The sequence below is a fragment of the Coregonus lavaretus genome, assembly GCF_964263955.1.
Source record: "Coregonus lavaretus genome assembly, chromosome: 37".
NCBI lineage: Eukaryota > Metazoa > Chordata > Actinopteri > Salmoniformes > Salmonidae > Coregonus > Coregonus lavaretus.
In genome coordinates this window covers 6,115,760-6,135,215 of record NC_140024.1, presented here as the reverse complement: position 1 = coordinate 6,135,215, position 19,456 = coordinate 6,115,760, and the positions used below count along the sequence as shown (strand labels likewise).

General features: G+C 42.4%; 1 protein-coding gene across 1 annotated transcript in view; it reads right to left on the bottom strand.

Annotated features, from left to right (window-relative positions):
* Positions 1-18,500, bottom strand: part of LOC311111901 (PHD finger protein 21A-like) — a 45,948-nt gene extending 27,448 nt beyond the window's left edge. Inside the window, exons 1-5 of the mRNA XM_084154820.1 lie at positions 18,418-18,500; positions 13,430-13,485; positions 11,936-12,034; positions 10,696-10,728; positions 9,873-9,938 (exon numbers count right to left, since the gene is read on the bottom strand). Coding sequence (XP_084010946.1) covers positions 9,873-9,938; positions 10,696-10,728; positions 11,936-12,034; positions 13,430-13,459 — 228 coding nt within the window. The 5' untranslated portion in view covers positions 13,460-13,485; positions 18,418-18,500. The remainder of the gene's footprint in view (positions 1-9,872; positions 9,939-10,695; positions 10,729-11,935; positions 12,035-13,429; positions 13,486-18,417) is intronic.
* Between the last annotated feature and the right edge of the window lie 956 nt (positions 18,501-19,456).

Sequence of the window (19,456 nt, the reverse complement as noted above, 5' to 3'; positions counted from 1 at the left end):
CTGGCTGCTTCCATAGCCCCTGTAGGGTGACATCCCCAGAGTTGAGCCTTTCATTAATCTTTTCAGTCCACACAATGAAAACTGCTGATGTGTGGAACTGTAATAGTCTCTTTCAGGACAATGTTGACTAAACGGTTTCTGAAAAAGTTTCTCCACTCATAAAATAAGTCATCTGTGCATTATGGGGGCTAAGCGAAGGTCCTATCAAGAATGAATAGCATATAATGACCTTTTTCAAAAGCTTGTTAACAAACAATTAAATAATGATTTATACGTTTATAAGCAGAACTTCACATGCTGTGTTACACAATTTATCTGTCAAAATTGACAATTATATTCATCAAGAGCTTTGCAGTATCTAACTCCCAATCAAGCCAGTCCAGCAAATAAGTCAGCTAGAATCCTCTCGAACAGTGTGAAACACTAGATGAAAACAGCTCAGGTCCATGAAATGGCCTGCAGGTTTCTCCACACACAACCAACCTGACCTTCAGTCAGTGCTTTAATATTTCATTCCTTCTAGTTACAATGCAGTGGGGGAGGTCATGTGGCCAAAAGCACATTGGTGTGACTAATTTCAGGGAAAATCCACAGATTGAGTATTTGTCTTTCACATAGTGCTAGAATGAAGTGATTCTCTCAATTTACCTTTCATCACTCCCACGTCTATTCATACAGACAACGAATAGTTCAGTATGATAAAAAATGTAAATGCTCTATGGATATAATAATCTAATAGTTCCTGTCTTATTTGCTACGCTCATTTGACATTGACTCAGTGGAGGCCCCACACTTCATCGAATATAAATCATCTGCTAGTGTGAATTTACAAAAACACTTAAAATAATTCATAGCTGAGCTGACGAAATACTTGGCCTGAGCAGCCTGCCACCCTCGTTAAATGAACCTGGTATTATTCACACTCCGTCAGCAGGTGTCTCTTTCAGCACCAGGCAAGACACAGTACTGAGAGCGCTATGCCAAGAGAGGGAGACACAAACACACGTGTGGGCACAAGTACAAACGCACACTAGTGCGGTTATTTTTCATTTTTTAAACAACTAATTGACTAACATCAGTTCAATTATTTGAATTCCATTTCGTTCGTTTTTTTTTCTGTGAGCTCAATGCACACATTTCGCAGTCTCTCAAGAGATAAATCAGATCAAGCCCGAACTGTGCGATGTAGTAGGGAGGCCAATATTCTACATTACCTGTAAAAAGTTTTAGAACACCTACTCATTCTAGGGTTTTTCTTTATTTGTACTATTTTCTACATGGTAGAATAATAGTGAAGACATCAAAACTATGAAATAACACATATGGAATCATGTAGTAAAAAGTGTTAAACAAATCAAAATATATTTTATATTTGAGATAAATAGCCACCCATTGCCTTGATGACAGCTTTGCACACTCTTGGCATTCTCTCAATCAGCTTCATGAGGTAGTCACCTGGAATGCATTTCAATTAACAGGTGTGCCTTCTTAAAAGTTAATTTGTGGAATTTATTTCCTTCTTAATGTGATTGAGCCAATCAGTTGTGTTGTGACAAGGTAGGGGGGGGGGGGGTATACAGAAGATAGCCCTATTTGGTAAAAGACCAAGTCCATATTATGGCAAGAACTGCTAAAATAAGCAGAGAGAAATGACATCATTACTTTAAGACATGAAGGTCAGTCAATACGGAAAATTTCAAGAACTTTGAAAGTTTCTTCAAGTGCAGTCGCAAAAACCATCAAGCGCTATGATGAAACTGGCTCTCATGAGGGCCGCCACAGGAATGGGAGACCCAGAGTTCATTAGAGTTTCCAGCCTCAGAAATTGCAGCCCAAATAAATGCTTCACAGAGTTCAAGTAACAGACACATCTCAACATCAACTGTTCAGAGGAGACTGTGTGAATCAGGCCTTCAGTGTTGAATTGCTGCAAAGAAACCACTACTAAAGGACACCAATAAGAAGAAGAGACTTGCTTGGGCCAAGAAACACGAGCAATGGACATTAAACCGGTGGAAATTTGTTCTTTGGTCTGGAGTCCAAATTTGAGATTTTTGGTTACAACCGCGTCTTCATGAGACGCGGTGTGGGTGAACGGATGATCTCCGCATGTGTATTTCCCACCGTAAAGCATGGAGGAGGAGGTGTTATGGTGTGGGGGTGCTTTGCTGGTGACACTGTCTGTGATTTATTTAGAATTCAAGGCACACTTAACCAGCATGGCTACCTGTAAGGGTTGGTGTGAGGTGTGACCCAGGTGCGGTGCAGGATATACAGTAGGCAGAAGGCAGAGATGGTGAAACAAGGATCTTTACTGGTGGTCTCGAAGCCAAAATACAAAATAACGGAGTTATCATGATAAAAGAAAGGCTGAGCAAATAAGTGTCCAAAAACTGGCTGACAGCCAAAATACGAAATACTACCTACGACTGAAACAAATAAACGAAACAGGGAGAACACTTCTCAAGTACCTGTACATAGGTCTCCGATCAGACACTGAGTAGTACTGCTGGACATAGAGAAACTAACAGAGAAAACTGAGCAAGGGAACACAGGGAAGTGAGGGCATAAATACACAGGTGAACAGGTAGACACAGGTGACACCAATAGGATACTGATTAGTCCTGACTGTGAGTGAGGAGGTGCCTACGGTTGTCGGAGGATGACACCTAGTGGGTCGCTCCAGAACTGCGACCCCCTCCTGTAACAGTAACCCCCCCTGACGAACGGCCCCAGCCGTGTCCCTCCAGGGCACCCAGGACCGCTCCTCCGGTCCATAATCCTCCCAGAAATTGGAGACCCCTCCCCACCTGCCGGCAGTCCAGGATCCAGTCCACTGTAAAAGCCAGCTGTCCTCCGACGAGGCGCAGTTGGGGAACAGGACGAGAAGGGGGAGCCAGGGGACAGGTGGCGACGGGCATGAGGAGGGACACATGAATGTGGGATACACCCGCATGGTGGGGGAAGTTCCAGGCAGTAGGCCACTGGGTTGACTCGCCGGACCACTCTGAATGGCCCGACGAACCAGGGGGACAGCTTCCTATACTCCACGCGGAGGGGAAGATCCAGCGTGGAGAGACACACCCTCTGTCCCAGGTGAAAAACCGGGGCCGGGCGACGCCTGCGGTTGGCTTGATGTTGAGTGCCGCCCGTACCTGCCTCCAGGTGCGGCGACAGCGACTGATGTGGGCCTGGACCGACGGGACCGCCGCCGCCTCCTCTTGCTCGGGGAATAGGGGGGGGGATTGGTACCCGTATTGGCACTGGAAGGGGGACAGGCCGGTGGACGAGCAGAGAAGGGTGTTGTGGGCGTACTCCACCCACGGCAGTCGCTGACTCCACGTAACTGGGTTGCTGGAGGCGTAGCACCTCAGCACCCCCTCCAGATCCTGGATGACTCACTCCGTCTGCCCGTTTGACTTGGGATGGAAGCCGGAAGACAAGCTGACGGAAGCGCCGAGGCAGGTGGCGAACGCCTTCCAGAACCTGGAGGCGAACTGAAGGCCCCGATCCAACACCACATCTTGGGGAAGGCCGTGGACCCGGAAAACGTGCTGCACCACCAACTCAGCCGTCTCCCGGGCCGATGGGAGTTTGGGAAGGGGAATGAAGTGGGCAGCCTTCGAGAACCGGTCCACAACGACCAGGATGACTGTGTATCCATCAGAGGGGGGTAGGGTGGAAATGAAATCCAGAGAGATGTGGGACCAGGGACACTTGGGGATAGGCAGGGGTCGGAGCAGCCCTGCCACGGGATAACGTGAGCTCTTCGACACCACCCGACAACCAAATGGACAACCCAATTTCGAAATTGCACCTTGTGTATTCTACTATTCTAACTTGCAACAGTAAATTGAGACTAGAGGCCTTCACGGGACCAAAATGTTGGACCCGTTCCGAAATGGACCTAGGGCTTTCCCAACCGGACACAATATGCATAAGTTAATTTTGACAATATAGAGATCCGTTCCAAACGGACCTGAGAACAACTAGACTTGTTCCGTATAGGCCTGGTTGGATCCAGACCCGGTCCGATCTGAATGAGGGAAGCAGCAGAAAAGTAAAATTTCAAACGACTGTATTAACCGGAGCTGATAAAGCGCGAGGGAGAGGAGCAGGGGCCGTGCTGTGTATGTAAGCTACTATGAGTGTGAGCGAATGACAGGGGAAGAGGGAGGAGGAAGGGAGAGATGAGAGACTGCAACCAACCAAGCCGGCTTGCGCTATAGTAGACTAATAGCTGCCATAGTTAGGTTATTTATCATCCAATATGATTACGTAGTAACTGTCTTCAAACCGGGAGAAGCTAGTTAAGCTAGCTAGCTATGCTTATTGAGGCTGCATGCGCTTTCTCGTCCTACACAGTTACAAACAACAACAACTCCATTCAGAATATAGTAGTAGCAGCCTACCTGTTGGCTCTTGGTCGTTGTAGCCTATCCTTCTCCTTAAACTTTTAATTCCATCTTCCATTGAATAGATATCTCTTAACCTTTGCCCCACACAGAGGCTCTATGACTAGCCTATTGCCGCTTTGATGGCTTATGATTGGCCAACAACAACAACAAGCTACACGTGCCACCTACGTGAAAAGCAAAGAACATCAGCATAAATTCTACAATTTCTCTCTCGCTCTCTCTACTGCAGCAGTCGCGTTCAAAACTATATGGAAAAGTCAGTTACAATTACACATACCCCAGACCCGTGACAGTCATATCAGATCCGACCCAGACCCGTGACATTATTTAGAATTCTGGATCCGAACCCGCTCGTGTATTCGGGTACAGGTGAATCTGTGAAGACCTGATCAGTTACGCATCCCTGATCTAAGTGGTTTATAGTTGGTATTCAGCAGTCATAAAATAATGTCTTATTTAATTTTATGAACTACTAAAATAGTGACTTTGTCATAGCATAGGCAGCTCTATAGAGGAGATGATGACTTTGAATGAAATAATAAAGTAATAAAAAAAAAAACATGTAATATACACAAAAAATATTTTATTAAACTAAGGTAAGTTGAATAAACTATGGTTAATAACTGATAAGCAGTAATGGGCAGTCACTACCATCATGGGACTTTTATTTATTGTTTTATTCTGTGTTGTTAAAGCATTAACCCACATAATGCATAGCGCAGTTAATGTTTAAAAACATAATCAAAACCAAAAACCATGATAAAAAATTTTTTTTATCAAACTGAAGCCGAACCGACCTCAAAAATCAAAAAGCACGAATTGTTTACCACTAATGCACACACACACACGCACACACACAAACACACAAACACAAACACACACACCAGTAAGAAATATATTTCAAACATGTTTCCTTTAAGGAGCCTCAAGGTGTGGAGTAACTTAATGTAAGTTACATAATGAAGACATTGACTCCATGTAAAGTAAATACAAGAGAGACTGCAACAGCAACATTGTATCAAAAACCATATCTTGAGGGGGTAATAAGAACAGACTGAGAAAGTGCACTGCCACAAGCAGTGTCTGGATGGGACTATTGGGATGCAGGTTTGAGGCTAATTCCAGTAGAATGCTCCCCTTGATTCTCAAAGAAGAACTCTCAATAGGTGTTAAACTCCTCTTCAGATCAAATACCCATGCATCCACAGTGAGTACAGTGGGGGAAAAAAGTATTTAGTCAGCCACCAATTGTGCAAGTTCTCCCACTTAAAAAGATGAGAGAGGCCTGTTTTTCATCATAGGTACACGTCAACTATGACAGACAAAATGAGAATTTTTTTTCCAGAAAATCACATTGTAGGATTTTTAATGATTTTATTTGCAAATTATGGTGGAAAATAAGTATTTGGTCAATAACAAAAGTTTCTCAATACTTTGTTATATACCCTTTGTTGGCAATGACACAGGTCAAACGTTTTCTGTAAGTCTTCACAAGGTTTTCACACACTGTTGCTGGTATTTTGGCCCATTCCTCCATGCATATCTCCTCTAGAGTAGTGATGTTTTGGGGCTGTCGCTGGGCAACACGGACTTTCAACTCACTCCAAAGATTTTCTATGGGGTTGAGATCTGGAGACTGGCTAGGCCACTCCAGGACCTTGAAATGCTTCTTACGAAGCCACTCCTTCGTTGCCCGGGCGGTGTGTTTGGGATCATTGTCATGTTGAAAGACCCAGCCACGTTTCATCTTCAATGCCCTTGCTGATGGAAGGAGGTTTTCACTCAAAATCTCACGATACATGGCCCCATTCATTCTTTCCTTTACACGGATCAGTCGTCCTGGTCCCTTTGCAGAAAAACAGCCCCAAAGCATGATGTTTGCACCCCCATGCTTCACAGTAGGTATGGTGTTCTTTGGATGCAACTCAGCATTCTTTGTCCTCCAAACACGACGAATTGAGTTTTTACCAAAATGTTCTATTTTGGTTTCATCTGACCATATGACATTCTCCCAATCCTCTTCTGGATCATCCAAATGCACTCTAGCAAACTTCAGACGGGCCTGGACATTTACTGGCTTAAGCAGGGGGACACGTCTGGCACTGCAGGATTTGAGTCCCAGGCGGCGTAGTGTGTTACTGATGGTAGGCTTTGTTACTTTGGTCCCAGCTCTCTGCAGGTCATTCACTAGGTCCCCCCGTGTGGTTCTGGGATTTTTGCTCACCGTTCTTGTGATCATTTTGACCCCACGGGGTGAGATCTTGCGTGGAGCCCCAGATCGAGGGAGATTATCAGTGGTCTTGTATGTTTTTTCCCCACTGTATGTGCCTTTTGGCAAACTCCAAGTGGGCTGTCATGTGCCTTTTACTGAGGAGTGGCTTCCGTCTGGCCACTCTACCAAAAAGGCCTGATTGGTGGAGTGCTGCAGAGATGGTTGTCCTTCTGGAAGGTTCTCCCATCTCCACAGAGGAACTCTGGAGCTCTGCCAGAGTGACCATCGGGTTCTTAGTCACCTCCCTGACCAAGGCCCTTCTCCCCCGATTGCTCAGTTTGGCCAGGCGGCCAGCTCTAGGAAGAGTCTTGGTGGTTCCAAACTTCTTCCATTTAAGAATGATGGAGGCCACTGTGTTCTTGGGGACCTTCAATGCTGCAGAACATTTTTGGTACCCTACCCCAGATCTGTGCCTCGACACAATCCTGTCTCGGAGCTCTACGGACAATTCATTCAACCTCAGGGCTTGGTTTTTGCTCTGACATGCACTGCCAACTGTGGGACCTTATATAGACAGGTGTGTGCCTTTACAAATCATGTCCAATCAATTGAATTTACCACAGCTGGACTACAATCAAGTTGTAGAAACATCTCAAGGATGATCAATGGAAACAGGATGCACCTGAGCTCAATTTCAAGTCTGATAGCAAAGGGTCTGACTACTTACATTTACATTTACATTTTAGTCATTTAGCAGACGCTCTTATCCAGAGCGACTTACATGAGCAATTAGGGTTAAGTGCCTTGCTTAAGGGCACATCGACAGATTTTTCACCTAGTCGGCTCGGGGATTAGAACCAGCAACCTTTCGGTTACTGGCACAACGCTCTTACCCACTAAGCTACCTGCCGCTACCTGCCGTCCTACTTGTATGTATTTGTTTTTACTTTTTAATACATTTGCAAAAATTTCAAAAAACCTGTTTCCGCTTTGTCATTATGGGTTATTGTGTGTAGATTGATGAGGATTTTTATTTATTTAATCAATTTTAGAATAAGGCTGTAACGTAACAAAATGTGGAAAAAGTCAAGCGGTCTGAATACTTTCCGAATGCACTGTATATGCAGCAATGTGATTGAGAGGAAAAACAGTACCAGTCAAAAGTTTGGACACACCTACTCATTCAAGGGTTTTTCTTTATTTTTACTATTTTCTACATTGTAGAATAATAGTGAAGACATCAAAACTATGAAATAACACATATGGAATCATGTAGTAACCAAAAAAGTGTTAAACAAAACAAAATATATTTTATATTTGAGATTCTTCAAATAGCCACTCTTGGCATTCTCTCAACCAGCTTCACTGGAATGCTTTTCCAACAGTCTTGAAGGAGTTCCCACATATGATGAGCACTTGTTGGCTGCTTTTCCTTCACTCTGCGGTCCGACTCATCCCAAACCATCTCAATTGGGTTGAGGTCAGGGGATTGTGGAGGCCAGGTCATCTGATGCAGCACTCCATCGCTCTCATTCTTGGTAAAATAGCCCTTACATAGCCTGGAGGTGGGTTGGGTCATTGTCCTGTTGAAAAACAAATGATAGTCCCACTAAGCCCAAACCAGATGGGATGGCGTATCGCTGCAGAATGCTGTGATAGCCATCCTGGTTAAGTGTGCCTTGAATTCTAAATAAATCACAGACAGTGTCACCAGCAAAGCACCCCCACACCATAACACCTCCTCCTCCATGCTTTACGGTGGGAAATACACATGCGGAGATCATCTGTTCACCCACACTGCGTCTCACAAAGACAGTTGGAACCAAAAATCTCAAATTTGGACTCCAGACCAAAGGACACATTTCCACCTGTCTAATGCTCGTGTTTCTTGGTCCAAGCAAGTCTCTTCTTCTTATTGGGTCCTTTAGTAGTGGTTTCTTTGCAGCAATTCAATCATGAAGGCCTGATTCACACAGTCTCCTCTGAACAGTTGATGTTGAGATGTGTCTGTTACTTGAACTCTGTGAAGCATTTATTTGGGCTGCAATTTCTGAGGCTGGTAAGTCTAATTAACTTATCCTCTGCAGCAGAGGTAACTCTGGGTCTTCCATTCCTGTTGCGGTCCTCATGAGAGCCAGTTTCATCATAGCGCTTGATGGTTTTTGCGACTGCACTTGAAGAAACTTTCAAAGTTCTTGAAATGTTCCGTATTGACTGACCTTCATGTCTTAAAGTAATGATGGACTGTCATTTCTCTTTGCTTATTTGAGCTGTTCTTGCCATAATATGGACTTGGTCGTTTACCAAATAGGGCTATCGTCTGTATATTCCAGGTAACGCTGGTTGAGAGAATGCCAAGAGTGTGCAAAGCTGTCATCAAGGCAAAGGGTGGCTATTTGAAGAATCTCAAATATAACATATTTGTTTAACACTTTTTTGGTTACTACATGATTCCATATGTGTTATTTCATAGTTTTGATGTCTTCACTATTATTCTACAATGTAAAAAATAGTAAAAATAGGTAGGAGTAGGTGTGTCCAAAATTTTGACTGGTAGTGTATCTCCAAAGGTTTAGTTTGACTCATTTAAAAGCAGCTGCTTTTAACAGTTAGCCTGTTAGGTTCAAATCACCAAAACAAAACCTCTTACAGGAATATGTGAATGGTTGGATGAGGGGCACATTCACTAACACTAGCCTGCATGTATGCCAGTTGTACTTCTAAGTCAATAGCAAATATACTGTATATACTGTATATAGGTCCTATAAACTGTTAAAATCTCAAATGACTCTTATCTCTACCTATCCCATGGTTGTCAATGGTTGTGAACGTTAACAGCTTCACAGAGAGTGGTGCTTTTTAGCACCATGAAACTGGATCAGTCAGATACCTACTCTAAGCCCCTAGCCTGAAGCAGGAGACAAAACCCAACTCTAAGTTATCCCAGGCTCACACCCTCAACTCTCCAGAAATCATCCATCACATGCAGAGGCATGCAGGACTCTGCCACATTGACTTGTCTAGGCCTACTCTCAAGAAAAAGACAAGGACAGAGAAGAAAAATAAAGAAAGGATAGCTCTGGCAGGAAGTGAAGGTAGGCTCTGTCATCCAGAGAGCCTCTAGCATTTTAATACACTGTGCAGTAATGTAAGACTGGGAAAGACCTTGGTGTGTGCCAGTGTGATGGTGCATGAAATCCCAGAGCCACCCCCCGCTCCCCTCTCCTGTTTCAGTTGCCTACCTGCTTCTCACTCAGAGCTGTGATCTTGGCTTGAAGTTCATGGAGCTGCTTCTTCAAATCAGCATTCTGCAAAAAAAGAGAGCAACAAGCTTGTTATAGCTCCCTTATACATAGCTGTGAAGAGCTGTAAATTTGTGACAGCTGAGTTGGGGTTTGTGTGCTATGTGGGGAGTGTGCCAAGCTCGGGGTGCTGTATTTGTGTGCGTGTGTAGGAGTAGCTTTAACTAGCATGAAGTCCAAGCTAAAATGACTGTGCACACCGTTTTCCACAGGACAAGTCATGTGAGGTAGAAAGAGTAATCCACTCCCGTCACATCACTGGGCTGCCACAGCCACAGCTGTCAGCCACATGAGGGGGAACTCAGAGCGGGGATGTAGGAACACCACTGAAATGTGGGACGGGCTGCTGCTGCTGCTACAGCACTGGGTCCTTATAAAAGGGCTGCAGGATGATCAAGTACGGTGGGAGGATACTACAGAGATAGAAGAGCTCTGAGGAGTTTTCAAGGCCGTTCGCAAAATTGACAGAGTAAAGTAAAAGAGGTGGAATTTGGAACAAATCAAAAATCTCTGAGCCCCAGTGACAAGGACATCATATCTTAACTTGTCTTTTAACTGGTTTTCCTCTTAGGCTGTTTTAAATCGTATTTTTCAACTGTGTAGATTTTGAGTAATAGGGATACTACATTGTTTCAAAAGCTTGAAAAGCTCTGAATAGACTGAAATGTTCTGTAATAATTAAACTAATGTCAACCCCAAAACAATATACTGTATTTGGTCCTAGCAATCTGGTACAACCGCCTTGGTGGCAGGAGGGGCTTACCAGTGGATCCTGTTTCATCTGGGCCACTAGTTTCTGTGAGAGAGAAATCATAGAAAGACACACAAGTTATTAACAACCACATAACAAATTCATTGATACACATAATATATAACAATGAGAAAGGCTGTGTCACTTGTTCCTAACATGTCACATGTCCTTAATGGTTTTGCAATAGGTTTTTACATGTTTCCTGAGAGAACTGTTCCTTTTGCTCACCCCCATATTTAACATTGCAGTACCCAATGCATTCTTGTTGTCATAGCCATACAAACTGTAAACACAGTGGCCCCTAGAGGCACCTTCCAATACTGCAACCTTAGAGCACATTCATGGCTCCCCACTGTACAATCCATTCCAGACAAACGATGAGGCTCATGCTCAACTGGATGTGCCACACTGGGAGGTACATTCAGTGGTTGCGAATTGGAACACCATACTGACTACACTGAACATGTGGGTCTCTCTAATGTGATCACTCTCATAGTAATCAACATATGCCCTGTTTGCATTTTGCTATAAGGAGCACATCTGGCTGGTGATAGATGTGTGAGGATAAGCTTGTTTCATGTTTCTGGTTTCCGTATTTGGGTTGAACCAGATGGAGGGTATCATGCACCAAACCTCAAAACAGAAACATTATGGATGTCACAAAAATACAACTCAAAAGACTACCGAGGATACATACACTCTTAGAAAAAACGGTTCCAAAAGGGTTCTTCGGCTGTCCCCATAGGATAACCCATTTTGGTTCCATGTCGAACCCTCTTTGGAAAGGGTTCTGCATTGAACCCAAAATGGTTCTACCTGGAACCAAAAAGGGTTCTTCAAAGGGTTCTCCTATGGGGACAGCCGAAGAACCCTGTTAGGTTCTAGATAGCACCTTTTTTTCTAAGAGTGTAGAGCATACATTTACAGGATGAAGTATATTTTTCTGAAACAAACCCGACACTAAGCCATACTTAAAAGACAATCGCTGAAGGGAGAGGCAGGAGGAAGCAGAGTAGAGAAGGAGGTGGATAAGCTGACAGATAGGATGAATCTAAGTAGAAAGTATTCATGGAGCAAACTGAGGGCAAGAATCTGATGGAGTGTATGAACAAAAACCCAACCATATTCTGTTGCAGTTGGATGTGTTACCAACTTTCCTCCCGAAACACCTCTGATGATCATTTCCAGGTTAATCAAGTAATAAAATGGTGGGAAAATGGCAGAAAAGCAGAGAGATGCATAGTCCCATTACCTGATGAACCTGTATTTCCACTTTCAGGGCCTCTTGGAGGGTCTGTAATTCCATCATTGATCCCTTCTGTCGGAAGCTCAGTCCTGGACAGCTTTCAGCCTGTTCAGCCAGGAAGAAGGATATTTATCCCTTCATTCAACATGAATACTAATATGTCAACATAAAGACTTGTGACAGTGAAATCAAGTTGTGCTTATAACAAAGCAATGACATGGCATCAGGCCATAGAACACTGTAAAAATTGAGTTGTTATCTATCACCTTGAGTAAAGGTGGACATTAAGGTAGGCATTTCCAAAACACTTCACATTGAAGTATACTTAATAGGATTTATAACATGTTTGTAAGTAGTTTATAAACATTTAATTATTTGTTTATAAACCTGTATACACACACACACACACACACACTTTGGATGTGACAAATTGAAAATGTTTGTTAAAGTTTAAACAGACCATTTCTTTGCGGTTTTCCATTAAAACGATAAGAACATTTCAAGAAATTCAATGTGAATTCACAATGCAGCTGTGCTGCTGCCAGCAAAGGTTTGGGTCTCACGGTGCGTCCCTTTCAGATGGTTAAGCATTGCACCTGTACTACCATTACTGTACCTCAATTCCACCTCATTTGCATTTCACCAACTTCTCATTTAACTTCTCAAAGTATTGCCATACAGGACTCCGCTGCTGTCGATGATGACGTAGTGGTGGAGAGTTGACTCCAAAATAATTGATTCCTCGACTCCTTGCATGTCGACTCCCATTTCTGAGTGTCAAGATTCGATTCCGCTAGGAATCGACTCCTAAGATTCAGTATTTTTGGAACGGAGGAGACTGATCAGTTGCCGTACTTCCGAGAACAGAAACGCTCACATCTTTCATAGCGACCTAGCAAGGGAGGGTGAGACAGGGACAGTATAGGCAGGTCGGGCACAAAGCAGACAAAGTCAGAACCGTGCACTAGGCAATCAAAAGCTGCATCTCGCAATGGTATGCTGTATCTCGCCATTTCTTGGGTTGCAATGTCGCGCAACTTCAGTAAAGCAGGGCCTATCATCAATGAATAGGCTAGGATATTCTACACGCAACAGACCGAAGACTGAACACACACTCGCATCATTAGCAAAGAGAAAGAGCAGGCGAGCCAGCGCGAGGGAGAGAGAGAAGCGGGCAGGCAGAAAGAACTGTGCGCATATGTCTTGGTTATCTGTATCTTTCAATGTTTTGTTTTGCACGCCTCACAAATTCACCACAGTATCCTAAAGTTCACCTCTTCCTCTCTGGTTTTATTTAAATTACACAACTTTCCCAAGGCCTTTATAGCCTATCGTCTAGTTAGGCTATAACACGTAAAATAATATGTTTTGTGATAAGTGCACTGTGATTTAAAATGTTCAGTTATGGGTTTTTCTTAACGTTAAGGATTCCAATTGCATTTAAATGCTCACACTCCTAACACACACACATCCACACACCATACATGTTCATAGCTTTACCTTCACACAGTCTTCAGTTTTGAACACCATCCAATTTTGCGTTGAGGGGGTGGCAGCTGTGACAAAAAAGAGGCAATCAGATAAGCCACTCCACTTAAATAATGTTGCAGTGCGACATCCAGCAGGATGTCATAGTGTGGGCTGTCCTCACCCACAGCAGGGGCACAAAACACTTGCTGTCCACTCTCTCTTCTCTCTCACCGTAGAGCCCATTCAAAGACTTCAGGGCCCAAGGCTACTCCACTAAGTCGTTAGATTGTGATATCCCAGAAAGGATTCAGCATAATGTTTTAGAATAGTTTTCTTCTGGTTTTGTTTTACATCATTTACATATGCTTTGGATAGTATGGACTACCCTCTGCTCTCTAGGCCTAGTTCGGCCTTTAAAGTATTAATAGTACATTAGACCATTTTCTAGTCTACAGTAATGGGATAAAACAAAGCAGTATTTTTTTTATTAAGACAGTTTGATAATCGTTGGCATTTAAATACAGATTTGATGTTCTGTACAACTTCTTTAAAAGTAACCTACTGATTTCTGATGATGAACTATAATGCAGAGAAAATTAAAAGAGATTAAACTCCCCAAAACATCCTTCTAGTTTTGTACACTGTGTGTAAGCAATTCATAGAGAGTGAAAACAGGGAAAGAGAGCGAGTCAAATCGCAGCAGTGTTACAGCCTCCCAGCCGGCGGATTGATTTCCGGCCAGGGCCTTGTGCCAATAGAACAATAATAACACCGGGGCCATTACATGGGCTCACCACCTGGCTGAGTGGACTGGTTTCCTCCATCTCCCATTCTCTCACTATCTCTCTCTCTCTCTCTCTCTCTCTCTCTCTCTCTCCTGCTCTCCTCATATCCTTCCCTCACTATCCTTGAGAACATGCCAACTTCAGGGGAAGGGGGTATATAGGTAAAACACAGGTGTACATTAGAGATGGGGGAATAAATCGATAGTTACATATCGCTAGGGGGAAATAACTGTATACTGAAGCCTGCGAATTAGTTTTATTTTGTTCAGTAGGTAAATATTATTATTCCTATTTTTTTTGCTACTATAGGTAGCGTTAGCTAGCGCTAGTCGTCTGTACCTGCGCCAAAACTCTAGTATTTTTTATCCTATCTTCTTTTTAAATAGTGAGCCAACATGTTTTCAGCACTTTTACTTCCATGACAGATCAAAACTCATTTTCTCTCAGCAGCAGACAAATAGTGAACAATATGTTTGGAACATCAAATCGCAGTGTCGAATCGCAATACACATAGAATTGTGAGAATCGCAATACATATTGTATTGGGACCTAAGTATTGTGATAATATCGGGAGGTCCCTGGCAATTCCCAGCCTTAGTGTACATATCAGGAAGCTGATCCACTATTCAAATGATCTAGCAGAAGTACACTGCTTTTTCATACTGTAGGTTACTAACAGTCTGTAAGAGTTCCAGTAATTTTTATTAAGGAAATAGTCTATATCCCATGATTTAGAAGAATATGACTTGTTAATACATTATCAAAACCAAAAAACTAAAGACCACTTAGTCCATTGTTTTTGATATTATAGAAAACTTTGTAAACAATTATGTATAGCTTCAAATTATGCTTAAAAAACCGTTACAGTATGTCGCTCTCATGGAATGTCATTGCTTGAACACCATAGCCTACAGACATATAATAAAAACAAGTGGTATTTGTACATAACATTTGCACAATTTATAGAGTGAGGGTTAGGACATTGCAGTGAAAAAACGAATCATCAACAGTTACAGTGACATTATTTTCTAAAACCTGTACTTTTTTCTGAAATCCTTGAAATTGTTCATGATGCACATACTAATGTTAATACTAAAGGTATAAACACCTGTAGGCCTACCAACCTGGACTCAGGGGTATACGTAACAAAGTAAATGTAAATCCAGAACTCTCCAATTAGTATGATATGTTTCATTTCATATGGAATGTATTATTTTGTGGATGTCCATCATCCATTTCATATGATATGTCACGAATTACAATTCGTACGATATGTTACAAAAACGTTAATCCATTCTTCTCTAATTAAACATCTCTTCATAATTTCTGAATGACGCTTGTAACGTTGTCAGTAGGCTACAGTAACCTATGCTTCAGAGGGGGAGGGGCAGGTAGCCTACACACACACCCACTGGCAGGCAGACACAGCAATACGTTTCTGAGTGACAGAGTGAGGGCTTTGCATAGGCACTTTGTTGCGATTTTTGGGGGACTGGAAAAAAATGTCAGGAACATAAAATAATGTTATTAACTGGGTCCCATGCTTTTAAAATAATGGTTCTGTTCTGGAACAGTATCGATCACTTTCATTTCCGGTTCTGTTCATCAAATAATTTCGTTCTTTTACGGTTTTCTGTTCTGTTCCCTGAACCGGTTCCAACCCCTTGCGTACAATATGTTACGAATTTGCAAAACGTATGATATGTTATTAATTCCAATTTGTTGTGGCTAACGTTAGCTAGGTGGCTAAAGCTAACATTAGCTAGGTGGATAACATTAGCTAGGCTAGGGGTTAAGGTTACCCATATGGAAAACTAATGTATTATAATATACATACACTCAGTGGCCAGTTTATTAGGTAAATCAACCCGTTCACGAAAATGGTTTGCTCCTACAAACAGTGGCCGTGGCTTGCTATATAAAGCAGGCAGACAGGCATCGAGTCATTCAGTTACTGTTCGATTGAAGGTTAGAATGGGCAAAACGAGTGACCTAAGCGACTTTGAGCATGTATGATCGTCTGTGCCAGGCGTGCCGGTTCCAGTATCTCAGAAATGGCAGGCCTCCTGGGCTTTTCAAGCACAATAGTGTCTAGGGTTTATCGAGAATGGTGCGACAAACAGAAAACATTCAGTCAGGGGCAGTCCTGTTGGTGAAAACAGCTCGTTGATGAGCGTTTGAAGGAGAATGTCAAGAATCGTGCAAGCTAACAGGCGGACCACAAACAGGCAAATAATGGCGCAGTACAACAGTGGTGTGCAGAAGGGCATCTCGGAACGCACAACTCGCCAGTCCTTGTCACGGATGGGCAATTGCAGCAGACGACCACACCAGGTTCCACTCCTATCAGCTAAAAACAAGAAGTAGCGGCTCCATTGGGCATGCGATCACCAACACTGGACAATTGAGGAGTGGAAAAAAATTGCCTGGTCCGATGAATCCCGGTTCCTATTGCGTCATATTGATGGCAGAGTCAGGATTTGGCGTAAGAAACATGAATCCATGGCCGCATCCTGCTTGGTGTCAACGGTACAGGCTGGTGGCGGTGGTGTAATGGCAATTGATACCAATTGAGCAACGTTTGAACACCACAGCATCTCTGAGCATAGAATCCATGCTCCGAATAATTCAGGCTGTTCTGGAGGGAAAGTAGGGTCAAACCCAGCACTAGATTGGTGCAAATTTACTAAAATGCTAATGTTGTCCATGATGAGTTTCGAACATGCAACCGTTGGGTTGCTAGACGTTTGCGTGATACGCACACCCTACTTTTGTTTTTGCCTTAAGTAACCTTCTGTCTTATGTAACAATACCAAACGTAACATATCATACAAATGTGGATCCCGGATTTACGTTCACTATGTTACGTCTAGTCTATGAGACCAGGCTGGGCCTACATACTATCAAATCAAAATGTATTGTTTGCCTACACATATTTAGCAGATGTTATTGCGGGTGTAGAAAAATTATTGTGTTCCTAGCTCCAACAGTGCACTAAGTGCAGTGAGTACAACAGTGCAGTAAGTGAGTACAACAGTGCAGTAAGTACAACAATGAGTACCCTTCCTACACTGTAATTCCACTGCACCTGTCTAAATACATAATGTAAAGTGGGGCCAAACATGAACGTGATGCAAAACTGGAAATGTAAGATACAGATGGGTCGACTTATTCGTCCTATTCCTAAAGTGGCCTACTGGACACGTCACTGCATCTGTCTGTCACTCAAACAAACTAAGAATAAGGGCCTCGATTATGAAAAACGGATTCAATATCAAGCGTTCCAATCTCAGCCGTTCGAATGGAATAGGGCCTACAACTACCCCCACTATTTCAACAGCTAGCCACATTTATTTGGGGAAAATAACTGTATAGCTAATCCTCAGAATTAGTTATCTTGTTCAGTAGGTAAATATTATTCTTATTTCTCAGAGTAGGCTAGTATGTGGGGCACCTGGAGAAACTATCAAATTCCACTTGATGCAGGCATAACTAAATTAGCTAAAGATCATAAACGAGCTGGAGTTGTTCCTCCAAATAGCAAGTTGGTTGTCCAATGATAATCTGCTTAGTTCTTTTACACTATTAACTCAAATATCTCATGGTATAAACTTGAAACATAAAATAACTATGCAAGAACAGGAGATGCGTATGTCATACCTCTTTTGGGATAACATATAAGAACTTGTGTGATACGTATATTCTTTCACGTGAAATGGTAACCGACTCAATAGCATTCACTAACGCTTTTGTGGCGCTATTACGTGTTACTCGTGGCGAGACAGCGTTCCTTTACGAAAAAGAAACAGAGGGCAAGCAACAAAGCATTCGTTCAACTAAAAAGCAAACACATTGCCTTATTAACATAGACATCTGAAATGGATGACTGTCTGGCAGTTCGTTACACAACAAAATACATTATAATTGTGCTTTGAAATTCTTTGCAAACGGTGTTTTTATTGTATAACAGAGGCGTAAAGCTTAGCGCAAGTTAGAATCTGCCCCTTTACGCACTACGTTCAATGCCCTCCAATAGCAAGGCACTTATAAAATATCACCCAACTCCTAGAATATGGATATATGAACAAAACGATTGCTCAGCGACTGCTTTCCTTCGACTAAAATGGGAATACACTTGATCTAAAACAACAATATTAATCAAATAAGAAAGAGAGTAGCAGAGATGGAAATGAAAGTTCTTATAATAATAGAAAGATCCCGAGATGTTCTTACCCTCCTCTTTTACTCACTTGAGCAGCAGCCAACCCTGCTCTTCTAACACAAATTATTTAAATAAATATTTACAAACACCGTAGTACTTCTTCACCGAAAAACGCCCAGAGCGTGTATTTATCCACTTAATATCCAAATACACTCCATTGCATATGATGTGATTTTCCCGATAATTTTTCCCACTATTAAATTTGAGTATAAAGAGAAAAACTGAGATACAGAACAAGAACTCTTCGTCAATCTCATTCACCCCCCTATCCTGAGCACATTGCACATCAATGCGCGTAGGAAGAGTGAGCGAGAACGGGGCAGGGAAAACTAAGGAGCACTTAGCACAAAACAAGTCACCAATGGATCTGATTGATTCAATAATATCATTAAAGTATTAAATCGATTCAGTATATTGTGATTATATATATGAATACAGATGAAATCGCATTTAGTAGAGGAACTACTTTATGTGACGGTGCGGCGAATTTATTTCACTTTGCCTAAGGAACGGAGGTGATACGCCTCCATTGCCTAGGAAAAAAACCCGGATGTAGACTTGATGAAACGCTTCGTATGCAAAGTAACAGACCACTTTCACGAATTGTCGGACATAAATACCCCAACTCTTTGCAATGATATACCACATTCAGGAACTTTGATCATAGTCAGACAGACAAACACGTATAAATCAGACATTGTTACTTACTAACGTGAATAAATGTACTGTTAGAATAATTGAGGTTGATAATGATGTAAGACTTGATCAAACTATCTGACACCAATAGGCGCGGATCGGGTGCGTGGCCTATTGCTGTCAGTAGGATAGTATGGTCAAATATATAGCAAAAGCCTTCAGAAAGTATTCACAATCCTTGACTTTTTCCACATTTTGTTGTTTTACAGACTGAATTTAAAATGGATTAAATTGATATTTTGTGTCACTGATCTACACACAATACCCCATATTGTCAAAGTGGAATTATGTTTTTTTACACAATACCATTTTTAAATCTGAAATGTCTTGAGTCAACCCCTTTGTTATAGCAAG